General features: G+C 41.8%; 2 protein-coding genes across 2 annotated transcripts in view; one reads left to right on the plus strand and one right to left on the minus strand.

Moving 5' to 3' along the window:
• LOC141055040 (myotubularin-related protein 9-like) overlaps positions 1 to 24,154 on the minus strand; it is a 29,962-nt gene extending 5,808 nt beyond the window's left edge. Inside the window, exons 1-7 of the mRNA XM_073551981.1 lie at positions 23,825 to 24,154; positions 20,792 to 20,939; positions 16,306 to 16,431; positions 16,029 to 16,202; positions 928 to 1,145; positions 693 to 854; positions 16 to 157 (exon numbers count right to left, since the gene is read on the minus strand). Of these exons, the coding sequence (XP_073408082.1) occupies positions 16 to 157; positions 693 to 854; positions 928 to 1,145; positions 16,029 to 16,202; positions 16,306 to 16,431; positions 20,792 to 20,939; positions 23,825 to 24,021 (1,167 nt within the window). The 5' untranslated portion in view covers positions 24,022 to 24,154. The remainder of the gene's footprint in view (positions 1 to 15; positions 158 to 692; positions 855 to 927; positions 1,146 to 16,028; positions 16,203 to 16,305; positions 16,432 to 20,791; positions 20,940 to 23,824) is intronic.
• The window catches only part of FAM167B (family with sequence similarity 167 member B), a 29,348-nt gene continuing 24,088 nt past the window's right edge, over positions 19,231 to 24,490 (plus strand). Inside the window, exon 1 of the transcript XR_012221463.1 lies at positions 19,231 to 19,323. The gene's annotated coding sequence lies outside the window, so the exon portion shown is untranslated. The remainder of the gene's footprint in view (positions 19,324 to 24,490) is intronic.

The raw sequence follows: 24,490 nt of genomic DNA on the forward strand, positions 1-24,490 counted from the left end.
TCGTGGGTCAACTACCTGCAGCCATTCACGCTCAATTAGATCCTGGAAGCCAACCATCGTTCGGCAATCGGGGGACAAAATAAGTTGTGCCAGGGATGTCACCAGCAATGTGTTGTTAGCCCCTTCATCCCCGTGTACAAGGACACAAGTACATTGCCTGCAAATAAAAATGGATTTCTGAGCTCAAGTGGCCTTGGCACCACGTAAAGGTGGCTTGTTTTTTCTCTTATGAGTATGCTGGGTTTTTTTTTCAGAAATCTGGATCTTTTTTAGCAATTTTTCTGGTCTTTCCAAGCAGACATTCACAGAAGGGAATAATGCAGAGCAGCCTAATGACACACTCCTAGCGATTCCTGTGATATCGTCCCCTTGATAAACATCATAAAAATAAGCACTTAATAAAAATTACTTTAAAACTGTATGGTGGATTTTCAAACCCAAGCGTAATACTCCGAGAAGCAGTGGGAGTAAAAGAGCAAAAGCTTGCCATTTTTGATGCGAAGACAGGTTCCTTTTAAATATACATGTTATAAATATTCATTAGCCCCCTTTATAAATGTATCCTGTTTGACACGTCTACATTTGACAAATACGTGAATAAAGATTGGCATGTTATCAGAACGTGCATAAAATTATATTTAGTGACCGCTCTCTTTTCTCAACACTTAGTTCATGCTGGAATTTTCACACACCTCTCGAGGCACTCAGCAGCTAGGCCTGCCGTACTCAGAGCTTCTTTGATATGGGACAACCATTGTGAAACTTGTAACTTGCTGAGCCAATGGTTCCATCCCTGATAGGTCTGGTAGCAGGTACCAACCAAGCGTGTCAGGCTGCTTTGTAGGGCTTGTCCCCTAAAGACATAAGAATTAGTAAGAAGCAGAATCCTTAAGGAAAGCATTGCATTACTTCTTCTTTTACACACACCTTTCTAATGGGCGATGGAGCACCCTCCATTTCAGATATCTGCCCTTATTTTCTGTGCCACCTCCTGCACTTCTTGCTTGCTTAGCTTCCTGTTCTGTACGAATGTCGATAATAAATCCTCGTGATTGGCCCATTAATGCGGCATTGAGCAACATCTCGTCATCTTCACAACAGTGATGGTTTGGACCAACCAGAGGCTGAGCAGATCGCAGCAAAACCTGAGACAAATGGAGGGTGCACTTAATAAAAATTACGTAGTACAGGAGAAGCATGGTCAAAACAAATACCTAAATGGTCACTGTAAAGAAATCAATAGTACAAACACATATAAGAAGAATTGTAATGAATATTATCGAGAAATTGTTTCTCTACTTATGAACAACTTGTCTTCTTTTGCCACTGATAACTTTAGTCTGCAAAATGTGAAGAGGGAAGCAGTGACAGCCAGAAAGACAAAGATGGTGCTGCTGCTCTTAGAATCATAGAATCGAAGAGTTGGAAGCGACCTCCTGGGCCATCTAGTCCAACCCCCTGCTCAAAGCAGGATTCACTAAATCGTCCCAGACAGATGTCTGTCCAGCCTCTGTTTGAAGACTTCTATTGAAGGAGAACTCACCACCTCTCGTGGCAGCCTGTTCCACTCATTGATCACTCTGTCAAAAAGTTTTTTCTAATATCTAATCTGTGTCTCCTCCCATTCAGTGTCATCCCATTGCTCCTAGTCTTTCCTTGTGCAAATGAGAATAAAGATAATCCTTCTACAATGTGACAGCCCTTGAGATATTTGTAGACAGCTATTAAGTCTCCTCTCAGTCTTCTCTTCTGCAAGCTAAACATTCCCAAATCCTGCAACCTTTCCTCATAAGACAGGGATTGCAGACCGGTCACCATTCTGGTCACTTTTCTGAACTTGCTCCAGTTTGTTGATGTCTTTTTTAAAATGTGGTGCCCAAAACTGGACAAAGTATTCCAGATGAGGTCTGACCAAAGAGGAGTAGAGGGCAATAATGACTTCACGTGATCTAGACTGTATGCTTCTGTTAATACATCCTAGAATTGCATTTGCTTTTTTGCTGCTGCATCACACTGTTGACTCATATTCAGTCTGTGATCTATTAGTATACCCAAGCCTTTTTCACATGTGCTGTTGCTTAGCCCTATTCCTCCCACTCTGTATATGCTTTTATTCATTTTTATTGCCCAGATGTAGTACTTTGCATTTTTCCCTGTTAAAAACCATTCTGTCAGTTGCTGCTCACTGCTCCAGCTTACTTATATCTTTTTGAATCCTCTCTCTCTCTTCTCTAGTATTCGCTATCCCTCCTAGCTTTGTGTCATCAGCAAATTTAATCAGGTTACCCTCAATTCCTTCATCTAAATCATTGATATAGATGTTGAATAATACAGGGCCCATTGCTAGATTCACAGATACACTACTCAATACTACTGTATAATGTCATCGGGTTTCATGAAACAAAATTTGTTTCAGATGAAACTGGTCCGACTAGGGCAAAAAAAGTCGGAGTTTCATCCGAAACCCAACCCCAATGCAATGCAATGGGGAATAAAAGTCGGCATTGAGTGGATGAATGTCATTCGCTCAATGCTGACTTTTATTTCCCATTGACTGGCATTGGGGTCGGGTTTCGGACGAAACTCCGACCTTTTTTTGCCCTAGTCGGACCAGTTTCATCTGAAACAAATTTTGTTTCATGAAACCCGATCCGACCAAAGTCGCTCAACTCTACTCCTCATGTATCTGTGTATGGTAGACATAGTAACTAATGTCCATGCGTTAGCTCATTCCCAACTCAAATTCCATTGCTAGATTCACAGATACACTACTCAATACTACTGTATAATGTCATATGTGCTGAGAAAGACCTCCTCATATCTCTGTGTATTGTGTATGGTAGACATCATAGCTGCAAGAGTCCATATGCTAGCTCATTCTCAACTGCAAATTAAAGATAGCAAATGTGAAGGGGAGAATTGCAGGATCAATAGCATGTAATGGCCAGAAATACTGTTTTTCTTTATTCATGTAGCACTATGGCTAGCGCCCCTGCATTTTTTGTCCCATTCTCTCTCAATGCAGGGACGCTGGCTTGCTCACTGCCCCAGCTACTTGGCGTAGGTCCCTGGTGTGCTTACAGCTGTGTGTGCCCTGCAGTTCCTGGCAGCATGCCTAGTACGCTCATGTGTTCACTCCCCTGCTCTTAAAGGAGCAGTTCAAATATAGTAAATGCTCTTAACAACCTAAGATAATGTACATAGTGTGAGGCATATGGAGGCCGTGGGAGTACATTGCAGTCACAAGCATAGCTGTGATTGCAATGCAAAATAAAAGAAAGTATTGAACATGCTAAGTGTCCAGGGCAGATAAAAGAAAACCTGTTCTGGGCTTTTATTTATGAAATGAACTACAGGATGGTAGTGGGGTGGTCCATTTCCTTCCCCAGCCCCAGGTTTTTCATGTGGACTAAGGCCACATGTTGGTTTTGTAAAAGCCCTGCAGTAAAGGATGTGGGTGCGTCAGTTTGATCATGTAAGCAGGCAGAGCAGATGTCTCTGCAGAGCACGGCCTATGTGAGGCAGCACAGGACAGAGCGGAGCCAAGAGGCCTGGCACCCTCGGTGTATACGGCGGTACCGTAGCACACGGCAACAAGACATGGACTGTCTTTCTTTTCCCGGCTGTGATCTGGAGGATATTGTGTGCTGAGCTTATGTGAGTTGGACATTAAAAGAGTTTTGTTTCAAACTTTTACTTGGTCACTGCCTCATCACTGCGCAGTGAGGACACCGCTGCACTACAATTGATTAATCCTTTCCTTGGAAGCGTTAAAAGGGTTTTCTGTTAGGTAATGCTCATGTCCTGTCCTTTAGATAGGAAATCAATATTGGATAGGTGAGGACAGCTCTCATAAACCCGAGAGATAAGCTGTTTAATGGGTCTAGTGCTGTGGCCTTTTTATTGCTTACATTGCTTCTTTCCCCAGAATGCCGTACATTAGGTAGCAGATGTGCTGGATATTGGATATTTGCAAAATCCATTGCTGGATTGAAGTGGCAGACATACCCAGCTTTGCACTACGCTTGTTTGGCTCTTATTAAATTGGTTATATTACATTCTTTTTTTTCGGGCAGAATAGTGTACTGTTTCTGAAAATTCTTTATTGTCCTTATAGCTGCCACAAAGTGTCAATATATAAGGAGTTGGCATCAATGTATAATATCAAATTTATGTATTATTGAATTTAAAACTGTACAGATCATAGTGCTAATCTTATAGCTGTGCCCTAGTCTAATATGAATACCAGATATAGCGGCATGTAAAAGTTTGGGCACCCCTGGTCAAAATGACTGTTATTGTGAACAGTTAAGTAAGTTGAAGATGAAATGATCTCTAAAAGGACTAACGTTAAAGATGACATATTTACTTTGTATTTTAGGCCAAAAAATATATATACAGCTCTGGCAAAAATTAACACCACTGCAAAATTTTCAGTTTGTCTGATTTTTCTCTTTATAGGTATATTTTTTAGTAAAATGTAAATTGCACTTTTATTCTATAGAGTAACACCACTAACATGTCTTCGAAATTCCAAGCACTAAAATTTGAATTTATTTTCAGAAAATAAGAAATGATCAAAATAACAAAACAATGCAGTGCTTGCAGACCTCAAATAATGCTAAGAAAACAAGTTCATAATCATTTAGAAACAACAATACTAATGTTTTAATTCAGGAAGAGTTCAGAAATCAATATTTTGTGGAAGAACCATGATTTTTAATCACAACTTTCATGTGTCTTGGCATGCTTTCCACCAGTCTTTCACACACTGCTTTTGGGTGACCCTATGCCACTCCTGGTACAAAACTTTAAGCAGTTCTTTGTTTGATGGCTTGTGACTATCCATCTTCTACTCTGAGGAAACTAGTGTATATACCCTGTAACATTATATTTTTCAAGAAAGGCATCCAGTCCCCTCTTAAATTTTATTAGGGAATCACTCATTACAACATCATATGGCAGAGAGTTCCATAGTCTCACTGCTCTTACAGTAAGGCTATGTGCCCACGTAGCATTTTTGAAGCAGAATATTCCTGAGTGGAAACGCACACCCTCTTCCCTGGAAAATGCATGCGTTTTATGAAGCACTTTTGTAAGCGTTTTTGACGCTTTCGTCAAGCGTTTTCGCATGCATTTTCATATGCGTTTTTGCAATACAATTGTATGTATGCGGAAACGCACGCGTTTCCGCAAAATTAATGAACATGCTGCGTTTTTTCCGCTAAGCGTTTCCGCAGTGGATAAAAAGCACCATTAGCACAACATGTGCGTATTCAATTCTGATTACATGGGATGCTTTTCTTAAGCGTTTCCGCGGCAGAAACACACGTCTAAAAGCGCTGCGGAAACGCTTAGAACACGCAACGTGGGCACACAGCCTAAAGAACCCGCGTCTGTGATTATACTTAAACCTTCTTTCCTCCAGACGTAGAGGATGCCACCTTGTCCCTGTCTCAGGTTTATGAGTAAAAAGGTCATTAGAATGGTCTTTGTATTGTCCCCTCATATATTTAACCATTAAAATAAGATCACCAGTTAGCCTTCGTTTTTCCCAGCTAAATAACCCCAAGTGTAATAACCTGTCTTGGTATTGCAGACCCCCCAGTACCCTAATAACCTTGGTCGCTCTTCTCTGCACCCACTCTAGTTCAGCTATGTCTTTCTTATACACCGGAGACCAGAACTGTACACAGTATTCTAAGTGTGGTCGCACTAGTGATTTGTATAGAGGTAAAATTATGTTCTCATGAGCATAAATGCCTTTTTTTAATGTATCCAATTATTTTATTTGCCTTTGCAGCAGCTGCCTGACACTGGCCACTAAATGTGAGTTTGTGGTCCACCCATACACCCAGGTCTTTTTCATTGACGGTTTTGCCCAGTGTTTTACAATTAAGCACATAATTATATCTTGTTTGTTCTACCCAAGTGCATGACCTTACATTTATCCCCATTAAAGCACATTTGCCATTTATCAGTCCAAGCTTCTAGTTTACATAAATCCTCCTGTAATATAAAATTGTCCTCCTCTGTATTGATTACCCTGCAGAGTTTAGTGTCATCTGCAAATATTGAAATTCTACTCTCTATGCCCCCTACAAGGTCATTAATAAATTTGTTAAAAAGAAGCGGGCCCAATGCTGACCCCTGTGGTACCCCACTGCTAACCGTGACCCAGTCCGAGTGTGCACCATTAATAACCACTCTTTGTTTCCTATCCCTGAGCCACCTCTAAAGGGGGCTTTACACATAGCAATATCGCTAAAGCGTCACCGGTTTTGTGACGCAGCAGCGATATTGCTAGCAATATCGCTATGTGTGATACCTCCGACCGGCTCCCCCGCTGTCAGCCACTGATCGCGCAAGATCGTGCAGCTCCATTTCTCGTCGGGCGCTTCCTGCTGGTGCCAACGAGCGACGCGTAGACGCGGGCGGGAGGACATCAGGATCGCTGCGTCTGAAAGGTAAGTAACGACCGCTGCTGCGTCGCTATGTTGCTGTGAGATCTGCCTGTGTGGCAGCTCACTAGCGACCATTTAACGATGCACCAGCGATCCTGACCGGGTCGTATCATTGTCGGGATCACTGGTGCATCGCTAAATGTAAAGGGGCCTTTAACCCATTTACACATATTTTCCCCTATCCCCATTGTTCTCATTTTATGTATCAACCTTTTGTGTGGCACCGTATCAAAAGCTTTTGAAAAGTCCATGTACACTACGTCCACTGTGTTCCCTTGGTCCCGTCCGGAACTTACCTCTTCATAGAAACTGATCAGATTAGTCTGCCAGAAATGTTCTCTCGTAAACCCATGTTGATATTGGGTCATGAGGTTATTCTTCTTCAGATACTCCAGTATAGTATCTCTTAGAAAATCCTCTAGGATTTTACCCACATTTGAGGTTAAGTTTACTGGCCTATAATTTCCAAGTTCAGTTTTTGTCCCCTTTTTGAATATTGGCACCACATTTACTATACACCAGTCCTGTGGTACAGACCCTGTTATTATGGAATCTTTAAAGATTAAAAATAATGGTCTATCTATGACTGTACTTAATTCCTGCAGTACTCGGAGGTGTATCCCATCCGGGCCCGGGGATTTGTCAATTTTAGTGAATTTTAGTCTCTCTGTCTCAATCTTTGCTGTCTTGATTTGCTTTTTACAGAATTTATTTAATCTTCTGTATTTATTTAATGCCTCATCACTACCTACTTGATTTAAATCCTTAAATGCTTTATTTTTTATCTCTTATTGCACCCCTTACAGCTCTATTTAGCCATAGTGGTTTCCTCCTATTTCTAGCATGTTTATTCCCATATGGTATATATTGTGCACAGGTCCTATTCAGGATGCTACTAAACGTCTCCCATTTTCTTTGTGTATTTTTATGTCTCAGGATATCGTCCCAGTTAATTGCACCAAGATCATCTCTCATTAATTGGAAATTTGCCTTCCTGAAGTTTAGTGTCCTTGTAACTGTTCTTCTCAGGGGTGAACCTAGCCTCTCTGCTGCCTGAGGCGAACTGCAAAATGGCGCCCCCCGTAATAAAATCAGTATAAATAAATCTGGTTTACGCTTTACTAGCCTAACCTGACGCACATGTAAAATACATACACAATAGGAATATATTTGAAACATCGATCCTTACACTTGTCTCCAGGGACTCAATGCCGCCAGAGGTGAAGTGATCAACTTGTTTCATTATAGGTGCACCCTTGGCCGGGGAACAGCGCTTACTGTAGCGCTTCTTCCCCGGCGGCCATCCTTGTGGTACTGACGCGGCACATGGGCGGCACACAGTTGCCACACGTATTACACACACGGACACGGATATCTCAAGTATCGGTTTTTCCGGTACCGGAAATATCAGGATGTGTGAAAACAGCCTAAAACCACATTCACACATTCAGTATTTGGTCAGAATTTTACTTCAGTATTTATAAGGCCAAATCGAGAATGAGTGATAAGTCCTGAAGTGGTGACATGTTTCTATTATACTTTTCCTCTGATTATTCCACTCCAGATTTTGCCTTGCAAATACAGAGGTAACATACTGAACATGTGAACGTGGCCTGATAGCGTGTTTCTGTTACTTCTGACTTCCCGCAGACAGAAGTTACAGTCACAAGGTGATGCTAATAAAAGGTGAAGATGGCAGCGGGTAGTATAGTAGCAGGGCAGGGACCTAAGGTTAGAAGCACCATTCCAAGGCATCCCCCCCCAAAAAAAAACACAAAGTGGTGCTTAGAGTGCAGAAGCCCAGCATTAAATCTACACCAAAAATACATACACTGGGAAACCTAAAAAATACAGCAAAGCCCCAATAATCGGAGCAGATTGTTAACAACAAAAAATATATACTGTATATTAAAGACGAAATGAGGAAAAACGCAGTGTTTCTGCATTTAGGAGCATGGCACAGGGGGCAGAGAACCTGGATATATCAACAGCACCCAGGGTGTAGGATTTGGGGCCATTTTGCTGACACAAATTACTTGTGAATAAAACTGGTGATAAATCTTATAAATTAGTGCTTAGTAATAGTGTAACAAATGCTGTAAGAACAATGGAGATTCCTCCTGCTTTGTCCCGGCTCTGCACCTTCCTGGGAGCAAACATTGCCCATGTGCACACAGATGGAGCTGCCATTAGGAATTTCGGGGCCCCATACTGACAAAATTTTCGGGGCCCCCTTGAGATTCCGCCCAGGCCCCACACCTCAAACTGTCCACAGTCCCCCCGCCCTCTCTTGGAAAAACTGCATACTCACCAATCACAGATTAACAGTTCTCATCACCAGATCACACATATAGCCAGCAGCTTTTATTTTGTTTTTTAAGCCGCCACCATGACAAGGTAGACTCTTTTGGCCGAGCCCTACTCTACAATAACCAATTAAACATTTTTTAAAATATCCAATACAATTTAGGTATATTTTTATTTATTTTTCCATTTTTTAAAATGATCAATAATGTCACATACGGGGGACAAATTCCATCGCATCATGACCAGACCACATATTACCACTACATAGTGATCTATAATACCACATACAAGGAACAAATGCTGCCACACCATGTCCATACCACATATTACCACCACAGTGACCGAATAATATCACATACAAGGAACAAATACCACCACACCATGACCAAACCATATATTACCACCACATAGTGACCTATAGTACCACATACAAGGAACAAATACCACCACAGCATGTCCAGACAACATATTACCACCACATAGAGACCTATAATACCACATACAAGGAACAAATACTACCACACCATGTCCAGACACCATATTACCACCACAGTGACCGAATAATACCACATACAAGGAACAAATACCACCACACCATGACCAGACCACATATTACCACCACACAGTGACCAAATAATACCACACATGGCCAGACACCATTTTACCACCACAGTGACCGAATAAAACCACATACAAGGAACAAATACCACCACACCATGACCAGACCACATATTACCACCACATGGTGACCATATAATAGCACATACAAGGAACAAATATCGCCACACTATGGCCAGACAACATATTACCACCACTTAGTGACTAAATACTACAATACTGATCATTAACAAAAAACACAATACTAATATCACCTTAAGCACCATTATACATAGGAGATCTGTAAATAGTATGCAGTGTCTGTGTACAGGTAATACAGTGATCACTAGTGACATACACAGGAGCTCTGTATATAGTCTCAGTGTACAGGTAATACAGTGATCACCAGTGATATACACAGGAGCTCTGTATACAGTGTCAGTGTACAGGTAATACAGTAATTACCAGTGACATTATACACAGGCGCTCTGCATATAGTGTCAGTGTACAGGTAATACAGTGATCAGCGGTGACATTATACATGAGCTCTGTATATAGTGTCAGTTTATAGGTAATACAGTGATCACCAGTGACATTATACACAGCTCTGTATACAATGTCAGTGTACAGGTGATACAGTGATCACAGGTGACATTATACACTGGATCGCTGTATATAGTATGCAGAGTATAGTGTTAGTGTACAGGTAACACACTAACTCACCAGTGACGTCTCTAGGTGAAGTCCTTCATCTTTGCTTTTCATCCAGCACAGACCGCCATCACATCTTCCAGCCAGGGCTCATCTCTGCAGGAAATAACACAGTTATCCAGAGCACCGCTTGCAGAGCACATTAATTAATGTTATCCCAAATTCTAAACTACACCAGATGAATAAAAAAGCGACAGTGTCGCTCTGCACAGTAAGAGGACCGCCTCCCCCATTTAAAACAGTATGCTCAAAAAATAAAATAAATACATCACTGCAGTAATAATATCCCTTGCTTAGCATGTAAAGCAGGAATAGAACAATCCACAAAATAGATTATCTGTGTAGCAAGGTGGATATTAAAACTTAACCTTTATTAGGTAAAATTGTAAAACGCCAAATTAGTCAATCAAAAACAAAGGGATACCATAGTGAAGGAAGTGCCCTATAACCAACGAACAGAAAAAGGGAAGGGGGGTTGTTAAAAAGGTACTACTGGCCTCTCAGATCCTCAATATTTATCTGACCTGATTGCAACATGACTATAGTTGCCCATAGGATATGTCATCCACTTGCCCAAGTAAGTCACAATAACATGTATGGGTATAACATCCTTTTCTTATAAGCACCACTTATTCGTACCATATAAATTAGATCATGTATATACTATTCATTGTATGGGCAATTATATTCATTTTGCTATCAGGACAGATTAACATGGAGGATCTGAGAGGCCAGTAGTACCTTTTTAACAGCCCCCCCTTTTCTGTTCATTGGTTATAGGGCACTTCCTTCACTGTGGTACCCCTTTGCTTTTGTTGTTTGACTAATTTGGCTTTTTACAATTTTACCTAATAAAGGTTAAGTTTTAATATCCACCTTGCTACACAGATAATCCCTTAATTAGTCCCTGTGGTCATAATATGCCCCATCCTGGCCCCCATGTGTCAAATTTCTGGTTCCAGCCATATGTTCTCCCATCCTGCCCTCCTGAGTATCCATTCTGCCCCTATGTGATGTCCCATCCTGCCCAATCTGTCCCATGATCCTGCTCCATCTGTCTCCATCCTGCACCATGATCCTGCCCCATCTGTCTCCATCCTGCCCCATGATCCTGCCCCCTCCGTCTCCAATCCTGCCCCCGTGCATCTCCAATCCTGCTCCCGTGCATCTCCAATCCTGCCCCCTGCATCTCCAATCCTGCCCCCATGCATCTCCAATCCTGCCCCCATGCATCTCCAATCCTGCCCCCTGCGTATCCAATCCTGCCCCCTGCGTCTCCAATCCTGCCCCCTGCGTCTCCAATCCTGCCCACGTGCTGTATTCTGCCCCGTGCTCCATTCTGCCCCCATGCTCCATTCTGCCCTTGTGCTTCATTCTGCACCCTTCTCTATTCTGTCCCCGTGCTCCACTATGCCCCTGGGCAGGATGGAGACACATGGTCCATGTGTCTCCATCCTGCCAGTGAAACACACTGTGTTTTGCTGGTTTCAATTAAAAAAAAAGCTTTCTCCTTACCTTGCTGCGCTCCTGCGGCGATGCTCCCAGCCGGCCTCCAGGCTTTTTAAGAGCGCACTCGCCGACGAATGACAATGATGTCATACGCCGGCAACGTACACCCTGACTTCAGCTGCCAGCCTCCGATTGGCTGGCGGCTTTAACCATTGCCATGCAGGCCTGAGCCCGCAAGGCAATAGAGTAGTAACTGAACCTGCGTCTCTGACACAAGTTCAGTTACTACACTGACAATCTGCCGCCCCCTCTCTTCAGGGACGCACCGCCACGCGAGGCAAAGTGCTCAACTTGCCTCATGGTAGGTGCGCCCCTGCCTCTTCTACACATCTTATTAAAGGATACGGATACCTGAAAACTTATTATTTTGTGATCACTATTACCCAAATGACCTCCAACCCTTATATTTGATATGCGGTCTGGATTGTTGGTTAATATTAGGTCTAGCAGTGCCCCCCCTTTTGTTGGGTCCTGAACCAGTTGTGAAAGGTAATTGTCTCTCATGGTTGTCAAAAACCTATTGCCTTTGCTGGAACTGCAGGTTTTTGTTCCCCAGTTTATTTCAGGGTAGTTGAAGTCTCCCATAATAATGACTTCTCCTTGAGTTGCTGCTTCATCTATTTGCTTTATGAGGATATTCTCTGTTGCTTCCAATATTTTTGGAGACTTATAACAAACCCCTATCAGTAAATAATTATTATTTAATTATTCTTTCCCCCTCCCCTTATCTCCACCCACAAGGACTCTACATTTTCATTAGATTCACATATATTATCACGCATGATGGGTTTTAAGGATGATTTTACATATAAACACACCTCCCCCTCGCTTATTTGTACGGTCATTTCTGAACAGACTATAGCCCTGTAAATTAACAGCCCAGTCATGGCTCTCGTCCAGCCATGTCTGAGATATCCCTACCATGTCATAATTATGTTCCAACAAAATTAATTCTAATTCCTCCATTTTGTTGGCGAGGCTTCTGGCATTAGTATACATGCCCTTTATGTATCTCTCTGTACCTCGATTCTTTCTTAAATTATGAACTGTTTTAACCCCACCCCTAATTTCATTATTTGTGCCCTCCTATAAAATGAATACCCTCCCCCCCGCAATCCCAAGTTAAAACACTCCTCCAGCCTTCTAGACATTTTCTCCCTCAGCACAGCTGCACCTTCCCTATTGAGGTGCTTCCCGTCCCTAGCGTAGAAACTGTAGCCAAGTGAGAAATCGTCCCAGTTCTCCAGGAACCCAAACCCCTCCTTCCTACACCAATTCTTGAGCCACTTATTAACCTCCTTAATCTCCCATTGCCTCTCTGGCGTGGCACATGGTACAAGCAGTATTTCATAAAATACCACCTTGGAGGTCCTAGCTTTAAACTTGCTGCCTAATTCCCTGAAATCATCTTTAAGGACCTATAACAAGATATTAAAGCATTTTCAAGTTCCCCTTACCTCAGTTTGAAATGCAATTAAGAAATGGCAGTTAACAAGAACAGTGGAGGTCAAGATAAGGTCTGGAAGACCAAGCAACATTACAGTGAGAGCAGTTTGTAGGATTGCTAGAGAGCCAAATCAGAACCCCCGATTGACTCCAAAACACCTTCAGAAAGATTTAGTAGACTCAGGAGTTGTGGAACATTGTAATACTGTACAGAAACACCTGCATAAATATGGCCTTAATGGAAGAGTCATCTGAATAAAATGTCTCCTGCGTCCTCATCATAAAATTCAGCTTCAGAAGTATGCAAAAGAACATCTAAATAAGCCTAATGCATTTTGGAATAATTCCTCCCGATTGATGAACTCTTTAGCCACAGTTATCAAAGGTACAGTGCCTTGCGAACGTATTCGGCCCCCTGGAACTTTTCAACCTTTTCCCACATATCATGCTTCAAACATAAAAATACCAAATGTAAATTTTTGGTGAAGAATCAACAAGTGGAACACAATTGTGAAGTTGAATGAAATTTATTGGTTATTTTAAATTTTTGTGGAAATGCAAAAACTGAAAAGTGGGGCATACAATATTATTTGGCCCCTTTACTTTCAGTGCAGCAAACTCACTCCAGAAGTTCATTGTGGATCTCTGAATGATCCAATGTTGTCCTAAATGACTAATGATAGTAAATATAATGCACCTGTGTGTAATCAAGTCTCCGTATAAATGCACCTGCTCTGTGATAGTCTCAGGGTTCTGTTTGAAGCACAGAGAGCATCATGAAGACTAAGGAACACAACATGGAGGTCCGTGATACTATTGTGGAGAAGTTTAAAGCTGGATTTGGATCCAAAATGATTTCCAAAACTTTAAACATCCCAAGGAGCACTGTGTAAGCGATCATATTGAAATGGAAGGAGTATCATACCACTGCAAATCTACCAAGACCCTGCCGTCCCTCTAAACTTTCATCTCAAACAAGGAGAAAACTGATCAGAGATGCAACCAAGAGGCCCATGATCACTCTGGATGAACTGCAGAGATCTACAGCAGAGGTGGGACAGTCTGTCCATAGGACAACAATCAGTCATACACTGCACAAATCTGGCCTTTATGGAAGAGTGGCAAGAAGAAAGCCATTTCTCAAAGATATCCATAAAAAGTGTCGTTTAAAGTTTGCAACAAGTCACCTGGGAGACACACCAAACATGTGGAAGAAGGTGCTCTGGTCAGATGAAACCAAAATCGAACTTTTTGGCAACAATGCCAAACGATATGTTTGGCGAAAAGGCAACGCAGCTCATCACCCTGAACACACGATCCCCACTGTCAAACATGGTAGTGGCAGCATCATGGTTTGGGCCTGCTTTTCTTCAACAGGGACAGGGAAGATGGTTAAAATTGATGGGAAGATGGATGGAGCCAAATACAGGACCATTCTTGAAGAAAACCTGTTGGAGTCTGCAAAAGACCTGAGACTAGGACGGAGATTTGTCTTACAACAAGACAATGATCCCAAACATAAAGCAAAATCTACAATGGAATGGTTCACTAATAAATGTATCCAAGTGTTAGAATGGCCAAGTCAAAGTCCAGACCTGAATCCAATCGTGAATCTGTGGAAAGAGCTGAAAACTGCTGTTCACAAAATGATCTCCATCAAACCTCACTGAGCTCGAGCTGTTTGCCAAGGAAGAATGGGCAAGAATTTCTGTCTCTCGATGTACAAAACTGATAGAGACATACCGCAAGCGACTTGCATCTGTAATCACAGCAAAAGGTGGCGCAACAAAGTATTAAGTTAAAGGGGCCGAATAATATTGCACGTTCCACTTTTCAGTTTTTGAATTTCCACAAAAATTTAAAATAACCAATAAATTTCGTTCAACTTCACAATTGTGTCCCACTTGTTGTTGATTCTTCACCAAAAATTTACATTTGGTATCTTTTTGTTTGAAGCATGATATGTGGGAAAAGGTTGAAAAGTTCCAGGGGGACGAATACTGTTGCAAGGCACTGTATGTGTGAAGAAAAAAGGGCACAGAATTTCAGGAAAAGAATATCTTGACACCCATTAAGCATGGATATGGATCAATCATGCTTTGGAATTGAGTTGCAGAGAACATTTCACTGGTAGAGAGAAGAAAGGATTCAATAAAATGTCAACAAATTCTTGATGCAAATATATCAACATCTGTAAAAACAAAAAAGCTAAAGTTGTAAAGAGGATGGCTTCTACAAATAGATAATGACCCTAAACACACGTCAAAATCCACAATATGTATTGTAATGGCCCTCACAGTCCCCTGATCTGAGCATCATTGAAAATCTGTGGCCAAGCCTCAAAATAGCAGTGAATGCAAGATGACAGAACTGGAAGAATTTTCCAAGGAAGAATGGATGAAAATCCCTCAAACAAGGACTGAAAGACGCTTGGCTGGCTAAAGAAAGTATTTACAAGCTGCTATACTTTTAAAAGGGGGTGCTTCTATGTACTAACCATACAAGGTGCCTAACCTTTTGCATCAGACCATTTTCCTTTTTATAATTTTTAAAATGTAAAAGATGAAATTATATACAGTATTATTTTTGCTTAAAACACAAAGGAAATGCCTCTTTAACTTTAGGCCTTTTAGAAATCATTTCATCTTCAACTGCTTAACTGTTCACAATAATAGTAATCGTGACCAAGGTGCCCAAACTTTTCTGTTACATGCTTTTATATATATATATATATATATATATATATATATATATATATATATATATATATATATATATATATATATATAAATAACATAGCATACGAGTAACCTGAATAGCATGCTTTACACATTCTTATATATTTTCTGTTGAACATTAGTCATCAAGAATTACATTAGAGAAAGTACATAAGGAAGCAGCATGCTGGACATTAAGATAGACATAAACAAATGCTTCATTGTCAGTAAATCCTTGATAATAGAGACAATTTATACAATGACTTCCATAACAAACCGTTTTGCTCATTGGATGGTAATAACTCAACACCGGGAATCTGCGGCTTTGCCTGAAAGAAGCAGCTCGCTTCAGATTGCCATCAGAACAGGATACAGGTACAATAATCTTCTCTGGATAGCTTGGGCAAACCTTAAAGTTTTCATTCACACCACTTAGCCTCCAAGCATCTGTCTAGGAAGACACACAATTAACACTGATGTCGCAAATCTCACACTTAACAATTTGTAAGCTTTAATATTTAATTTTGCATGTTTTTAATGTTTAATCAAGTCACCTCATTTTTGAGCTTGTGATAAAAATTTTCCATGGTATCCCTCGGCCATCCTTTTCCTAACTTACAGCCAGCTGGTCTGAAGAAAAATGGGTAGCTGAGAGAAATGTCATTCAGCGAGGAGAGAGCCTGCAGACATATGACATCTGATTAGAATTACAGCATTCTCCTGCTGACAACCTCCATTTCCCTATGACAACACCTTCACCCGTTAATTCTGTTCCATTCCTTTCTGGATTGACCATCCTGCGCTCCCTGACGCTGGTCTCCGGCCTACTATGATCACCCCACTAGCTTTTTCTACAGCGTGAGTACAGATAGTAGTTTGTGGTTATTATTATTATCATGTTATTATATTGGTTTTAGTACCTCTAAAGCTGCATTTACTCTGAGAAAGATAATCATGAATGAGCATTTTTAAAACCACTCGGTTCACGATTATCTTGCATTGTAAAAATGTCATTTAGTGAACTAGGAAAACACTCATTCAGTGGGTGATATAAATATTTGTGCAGCACAAAAGATCATCCTTCTCGGCGGTGCATTGTTCTATGTAAGTTTAAAACCCCTTAATGTTATGAACAGCTGACATGTGCCCGCAATAGGCGCGAGCGGAATCGCCGCCCACGCCTATTAACTAGTTAAATCCCGCTGTCAAAGCTGACAGCGGGCATTTAAATAGCATTTCCGGCCGCCGCGCCGGAAATGACGTCATCGCCGACCCCGTCATGTGATCGGGGGTCGGCGTCATGTTGCCTGGACAACCAGAGGTCTCTATGAGACCTCTATGGTTGTTCCAGGCATATGGCTTTCAGCGCTACCCGGTGGTCGGCGCTGAAAGCACAGCAGTAAATCTACTACATATGGGCGATCTGCTCATTGCCCATATGTAGCAGAGACGATCGGGTAGCGCATGCTTCTAGCATGCCAAAAGTTAAAAAAAAAAAGTTTAAAAATAAAAAAAATTAAAAAAAAGCAAAAAGTTCAAATCACCCCCCTTTCGCCCCAATCAAAATAAAACAGTAAAAAAAAATCCCACATACACATATTAGGTATCACCGCGTTCAGAATCGCCCGATCTATCAATAAAAGAAAGCATTAACCCGATCGCTAAACGGCGTAGTGAGAAAAAAATTCAAAACGCCAGAATTTCGTTTTTTTGGTCGCCAAGACATTGCATTAAAATGCAATAACGGGTGATCAAAAGAACGAATCTGCACAATAGTGGTATCATTAAAAACGTCAGCCCGGCACGGAAAAAATAAGCCCTCACCCGACCCCAGATCATGAAAAATGGAGACGCTATGGGTCTCGGAAAATTGCGCAAATTTTTTTTTTTTTTTTTTTTTTTTTTTTTTAGCAAACTTTGGAATTTTTTTTCACCACTTAGATAAAAGAAGATATAGACATGATTGATGTCTATGAACTTGTAATGACCTTGAGAATCATAATGGCAGGTCATATTTAGCATCTAGTGAACCTAGCAAAAAAGCCAAGCAAAAAACCAGTGTGGGATTCCACTTTTTTTGCAATTTCACCGCACTTGGAATTTTTTTCCCATTTTCGAGTACATGACATGGTAAAACCAATGGTGTCATTTAAAAGTACAACTCGTCCCGCAAAAAACAAGCCCTCACATGGCCATATAGACGGAAAAATAAAAAAGTTATGGCTCTGGAAAGAAGGGGAGGGAAAAATGAAAATGCAAAACCAAAATTACCCCTGGTCGTTAAGGGGTTGTTTAAGTGTAATGATTGATCCATTACAGGTCATTCAGTGTAGATTGTTTACTTCGGTCTGCCTGTGTAAGCAGGCTATTAAACGACTGCCAATAGATAAAGGCTTACCAGTCTGCAGTTGTATTGTACAGTTGGTCGGACGTGTGTAAACAGGGTATTACATGATCGCCGATAGATAAAGGCTTATCAGTCTGTGGTTGTATTGTACAGTTGGTCGGACTTGTGTAAACAGTATATTACATGATCGCCAATAGGTAAAGGTTTACCAGTCTCCGGCTGTATTGTACAGTTGATAAGACTTGTGTAAACAGGGTATTACATGACCACCGATAGGTAAAGATTTACCGGTCTGTAGTTGTATTGTACAGTTGGTCGCACATGTGCAAACAGTGTATTACATGCCCGCCGATAGATAAAGGTTTACCGGTCTCAGTTGTATTGTACAGTTGATCAGACTTGTGTAAACAGGGTATTACAAGACCACCGATAGGTAAAGGTTTACCGGTCTGCAGTTGTATTGTACAGTTGGTCGGACTTGTGTAAACAGGGTATTACATGACCACCGATAGGTAAAGGTTTACCGTTCTGCAGTTGTATTGTACAGTTGGTCGGACTTGTGTAAACAGGGTATTACATGCCCGCCGATAGATAAAGGTTTACCGGTCTGCAGTTGTATTGTACAGTTGGTCGGACTTGTGTAAACAGGGTATTACATGACCACCGATAGGTAAAGGTTTACCGGTCTGCAGTTGTATTGTACAGTTGGTCGGACTTGTGTAAACAGGGTATTAAACGACCACTGATAGGTAAAGATTTACCAGTCTGTAGTTGTATTGTACAGTTGATTGGGCTTGTGTAAACAGGATGTTAAACGACAGCCAATAGGAAAAGGTTTACCGATCTGTGGTTGTATTGTACAGTTTGTCGGGCTTGTGTAAACTGTCATGATCCATGCTGGATCATGACAGATAAAATGCACTAGTAACCTTTTTTTTTTCCTTAAGCTGGTGGTTTCAGTTCTAGTTTTGCCCCCGGTGGCCGTTAGGGTCATTGCACTTGATGTTTTCTTTGCTTTACCTTTTGCCCCCGGTGGTCACTGGGATTATAGCTGCCTTTGGCCCCTGATCATTTGACCATTCCCTTTTCCTATATAGGGTCACATGGTCTATGAGCAGGTGATGGTGATAGCGTCTTTTTGGGATTCCAACCACGGTGAAGGGAGCAGCTGGCTGAGGTGGGAAGCCACTGCAGAAACCTGGTGAAGTTAGCAGCTGACTTGAAGGTTGGAGTCACTGCTGAAACTGGTGTTGAACTCTGGCTGCCCAGTGTCCGCAGCAGAGTGAGATGGTGAAGGTGGCAGCTGGCTCTGAGGTGTCGAGCAACTGCGAAAAGTTAATCTGGTGATGCACTCTGCTGCCTGGTGCTGCAGCAGAGCAAGATAAGTCTTTTTGGTGTTTCCCCTGTTTGTATTTTTCCCTGGTGTGTATTAGTACAGCAGTGGGGCCAGTGCCTGCACCACCCAGCTCCCTAGCAAGGGATAGGTGTAGGGTGTGCTAGGGTGACAGGTATCCTGATTGGCGCCCGATGCGGAACCGGCATAGGGAACGTTAGGAGTGTGAGGGACAATGACTCAGGGGAGTGCAGGAGGTCTCCACCAGCAATATCGCTGTGTGTGACATGGATCAGCAACCGACCCCCCTGCTGGGTATCGCTGATCGCGCTCGAACGTCCTGAGCCATTTTTTGATCGTTGTTCTCCCGCTGGCCAGCACGCATCGCTGCGTGTGGCAGCGAGAGACCAGCGATCAGCGACGCTGGAGGCTGGTTTCCAATGTAAACAATGGGTCTCTAAGACCCACGCGGCTCTTGGTTACCCGCTGTTTACCTTGGAAACCAGCGTGCACAGCGTGGTCCTGATCGCTGGAGGGGCTGTCTATGTGACAGCTCACCAGCGATTAGCCTAACTATGTCCCAACGATCCCATCCATGTCGGATCATTGGTGGGATCGCTGGGACATCATTATGTGTGACGGGGCCTTAAGGCTTTTCTAAATAAAAGATAATTTTTTCTACACCCTATCGACTTGCGATCCCTATTTGGTAAGTTAAAGAGGTTGTACGGGAGGTTTTTTTTTTTATAGATGGTCTATCCTTAGCATAGGTCATCAATATCTGACCAATAGGGGTGCAACCCGGCACCCTCGTATGTTCCCGTTGCTGGTGGCAATCAGATTTGTTCAGTTGCGGAGCTGTACTACACAGCTCCGTTAACGACTTAGTGGCCACGACCAGGTACTGCACATCCACCCCTTATCCAAGTCCATATGGGGCAGATGTGCCATACCTGGCTGCGGCCATTATGTAGTTGACATTGCTGTGTAGTTCAACTAAGAACATCCGGCCGGCACCAGGAACAGCTGATTGGTGAAGGTGCCAGTTGTTGCACCCCCACCGATCAGATATTATTGATCTATTGTAAGGACAGGTCATCAGTATAAAAGTCCCAGACAAGCGCTTTAAGCATCTCCAGATGCCTTCATTGTAGTAAAGCGACACAACTGGGTCAGGATTTAACCCACATTGCTGGTGCATTTAACAAACCTGAAAGCCATTTTGAATCTTGTTACTTATTTGCACAAAACTGAAATATTTAGTGTAAACTCATAACTGACTGTTCCTATGTTATATTGGGAGCGGTTTATGGGTTGTCCTACATCAGAATACAGCATATGGACTTATATTGTTACTGACCTGAACTGAACGGGCGACATTAAATGTTTCCTCCATGTCAGGTATTTCCAAATGAATAACCCGCAGATCCTTACACTTCAGAGTGACAGTTCCTGAGCTTGACCTTCCTTCTCCATCTTTGCTCTTCAACATGCCCATGTTTTGAACACTGAAAATGAATGAAAGGATTAGTCCTGCTCATGTCCGGATCCAGAGATTAGAGGGGCAAATGACGACACATTCATTGAAAGGGCGCTTGCGCAGTCAGCAGGTATCATGCATCTGTCCCGTTGTAGGGCAGTAAAAGGACGTCCTTGGAGAACTAGAATAGTTAGAGGGCTGCAAGAGTTGATTGTAGACCAGCACTCGGCAATGTCATAAAAACATTTTCAGAACAAAAACTAGAACGGTACTCAATACATAGTATAATAAAAACACCTGTTTATTTTCTTTGCATGAGCGAGGTATACAAAAAGAACAATATCCAGCATGTCAGTAGTAGTGATGAGCGAATGTGCCTAACAAGCAGGCAATCCCCCATGCCGCAATGCCCAGCCTGATTACAGGTCTAGTAATAACTAATAGCCTCATATATAGCATTTAGGGCTCAAGTGTATTTTCTGTCTCAGTGTGATCAGACAAAACAGTGGATCGCACTTGGACCAATGTTAGTCTATGGGGTAGTGCCCATGTCTGATTTTTTTCCTCAGACAGAGTCTGTCTGAATAAAAAATTACTACATGCCCGATCCAATATCTGGATCGCACTAGGCCATGCAAGTCGGTAGAAACCATCAGACTGCACTCAGATGACATCTGAGTGCAGTCTGAGTTCCATGGACTGACAGAATGGAGAAGATGGAGACAATTTTTTCTCTATCTTCTCATCCAAGATAATTGGATCACACTATGCTCACACTCTGATCATACTCTGATCACACTTTGATCAGAGTGTCATTTGCATAATCAACCCGATTGTTTTGGATGAGAGAATATACAGTTGCTTGCACCTGACCTAAGGCTTTTAGTTCAGATCAGCAGACCCGCCATTGAGCCAGTCAATGTCCCTGCAACATGGATATGAAAATGCAGTAATATGAATGCACTATTAGCAGAAGATATCTCTAGTCAGTATTGAAGGACTACACTGGGTGCAGAATTATTAGGCAAATGAGTATTTTGATCACTTCATCCTTTTTATACATGTTGTCCTACTCCAAGCTGTATAGGCTTGAAAGCCAACTGCCAATTATGTAAATCAGGTGATTTGCATCTCTGTAATGAGGAGGGGTGTGGTCTAATGACATCAACACCCTATATAAGGTGTGCTTAATTATTAGGCAACTTCCTTTCCTTTGGCAAAATGGGTCCGAAGAAAGATTTGACAGACTCTGAAAAGTCAAAAATTGTGAGATGTCTTGCAGAGGGATGCAGCAGTCTTGAAGTTGCCAAACTTTTGAAGTGTGATCACCGAACAATCAAGCGTTTCATGGCAAATATCCAACAGGGTCACAAGAAACGTGTTGATAAAAAAGGCGCAAAATAACTGCCCATGAATTGAGGAAAATCAAGCGTGAAGCTGCCAAGATGACATTTGCCACCAGTTTTGCCATATTTCAGAGCTGCAATGTGACTGGAGTATCAAATAGCACAAGGTGAGCCATACTCGGGTACATGGCCAAGGTAAGGAAGGCTGGAAAACGACCACCTTTCAACAAGAAACATAAGATAAAACGTCAAGACTGGGCCAAGAAATATCTTAAGACTGATTTTTCTAAGGTTTTATGGACTGATGAAATGAGAGCGACTCTTGATGGCACAGATGGATGGGCTCAAAGCTGGATCAGTAAAGGGCAGAGAGCTCCACTCCGACTCAGACGCCAGCAAGGTGGAGGTGAGGTACTGGTATGGGCTGGTATCATCGAAGATGAACTTGTGGGACATTTTCGGGTTGAGGATGGAGTGAAGCTCAACTCCCAGACCTACTGCCAGTTTCTGGAAGACACCTTCTTCAAGCAGTGGTACAGGAAGAAGTCGGTATCATTCAAGAAAAACATGATTTTCATGCAGGACAATGCTCCATCACATGCATCCAAATACTCCACAGCGTGGCTGGCCAGTAAAGGTCTAAAAGAAGAAAAAATAATGACATGGCCCCCTTGTTCACCTGATCTGAACCCCATAGAGAACCTGTGGTCCTTCATAAAATGTGAGATCTACAGGGAGTAAAAACATTACACCTCTCCGAACAGTGTCTGGGAGGCTGTGGTGGCTGCGGCACGCAATGTTGATCGTAAACAGATCAAGCAACTGACAGAATCTATGGATGGAAGGCTTTTGAGTGTCATCGTAAAGAAAGGCGGCTATATTGGTCACTGATTTTTTTTGTTTTTGAATGTCAGAAATGTTTATTTCTAAATTTTGTGTTGCTCTATTGGTTTACGTGGTGAAAATAAACAAGTGAGATGGGTATATATTTGTTTTTTCTTAAGTTGCCTAATAATTCTGCACAGTAATAGTTACCTGCACAAACAGATATCCTCCTAAGATAGCCAAATCTAAAAAAAACCCACTTCAACTTCCAAAAATATTAAGCTTTGATATTTATGAGTCTTTTGGGTTGAGAACATAGTTGTTATTCAATAATAAAAAGAATCCTCTCAAGTACAACTTGTCTAATAATTCTGCACACGGTGTACTTACACATAGGCTTCATCTCCAGCATGTCATACAATCTATGCCTATCATATGTTTATATAATAAGGGATAACATTACAAATGAATTCTTCTAGTGCAGCATTCTGTGCATCCGACTACAGGTGAGCTGTATGTTATATAGCATAATGCATATTGTATAAATTTACATTTTTTTCTACATTCTTATATACAAGAACATAATGAATTGAACAAATAATTAATGACATTTCCCCTTATCCCTTAAAATCAGACAGTTTGCAGAAATATAATACAGTCCTGACATATGGTAGTAACAGTATTACAAACACAGAATGCCCAGCTTTTCCATCTGTACAGCATTGCGTTTTGATGTTTTTACCTCTTCTCCACTGAGTCCACAGCGCAATGCAGAAGCCATAGTTCACACTTTTCCTTTTTTGTGCCCTCTACCGGATGGGCAGAGAGTATCAGGTGATGGCTGCTCACACAGAGGGTCCCAGTCACAGGAGGCGTTAGGGGGCAGCATACTCGTACATTCTCCACTTGAGAACTCTGTATAAGATGCGACAGCTCCATCCGGTATCAGACAGGCACACTACAACTCTGCCTATATACCACTCAGCAATGAGGCAGCAGACCCCCCACTCCAGAGTATTGGAGGGTTACAAAGGAATGCCTAAAATGTACAGTGATACAAGACTGATGCTTACAATCGAGTGACACAATATCCTTTGCCAATGCTTAATGACATATTTCACTTAAACTATGCAACCGCCTGTAACCACTGCAGCGCTGAAGAGGGTGGAAAGTTACTGCTTGTAAGAAGGAAGTTGAGGTTTTCTTGACACAAATGTGAAAAGCTTACACGATAACCCTCTCCGATTGCTAGATATTGTCATACCGTAACCATTTATATGCACAGTATCGCAGTAAAACGACCCGCAAAAATTGATGAATCCAAAGCCTATTTATGCATTCAGTCAATGCTTCGGGTTTTACATTTTATGTTAAAAATGGATCACTAAATAAGTTGACAAGGATCACA

This window comes from Dendrobates tinctorius, unplaced genomic scaffold (genome assembly GCF_039654945.1).
Source record: "Dendrobates tinctorius isolate UK_male_01 unplaced genomic scaffold, ASM3965494v1 ptg000183l, whole genome shotgun sequence".
Taxonomy (NCBI): domain Eukaryota; kingdom Metazoa; phylum Chordata; class Amphibia; order Anura; family Dendrobatidae; genus Dendrobates; species Dendrobates tinctorius.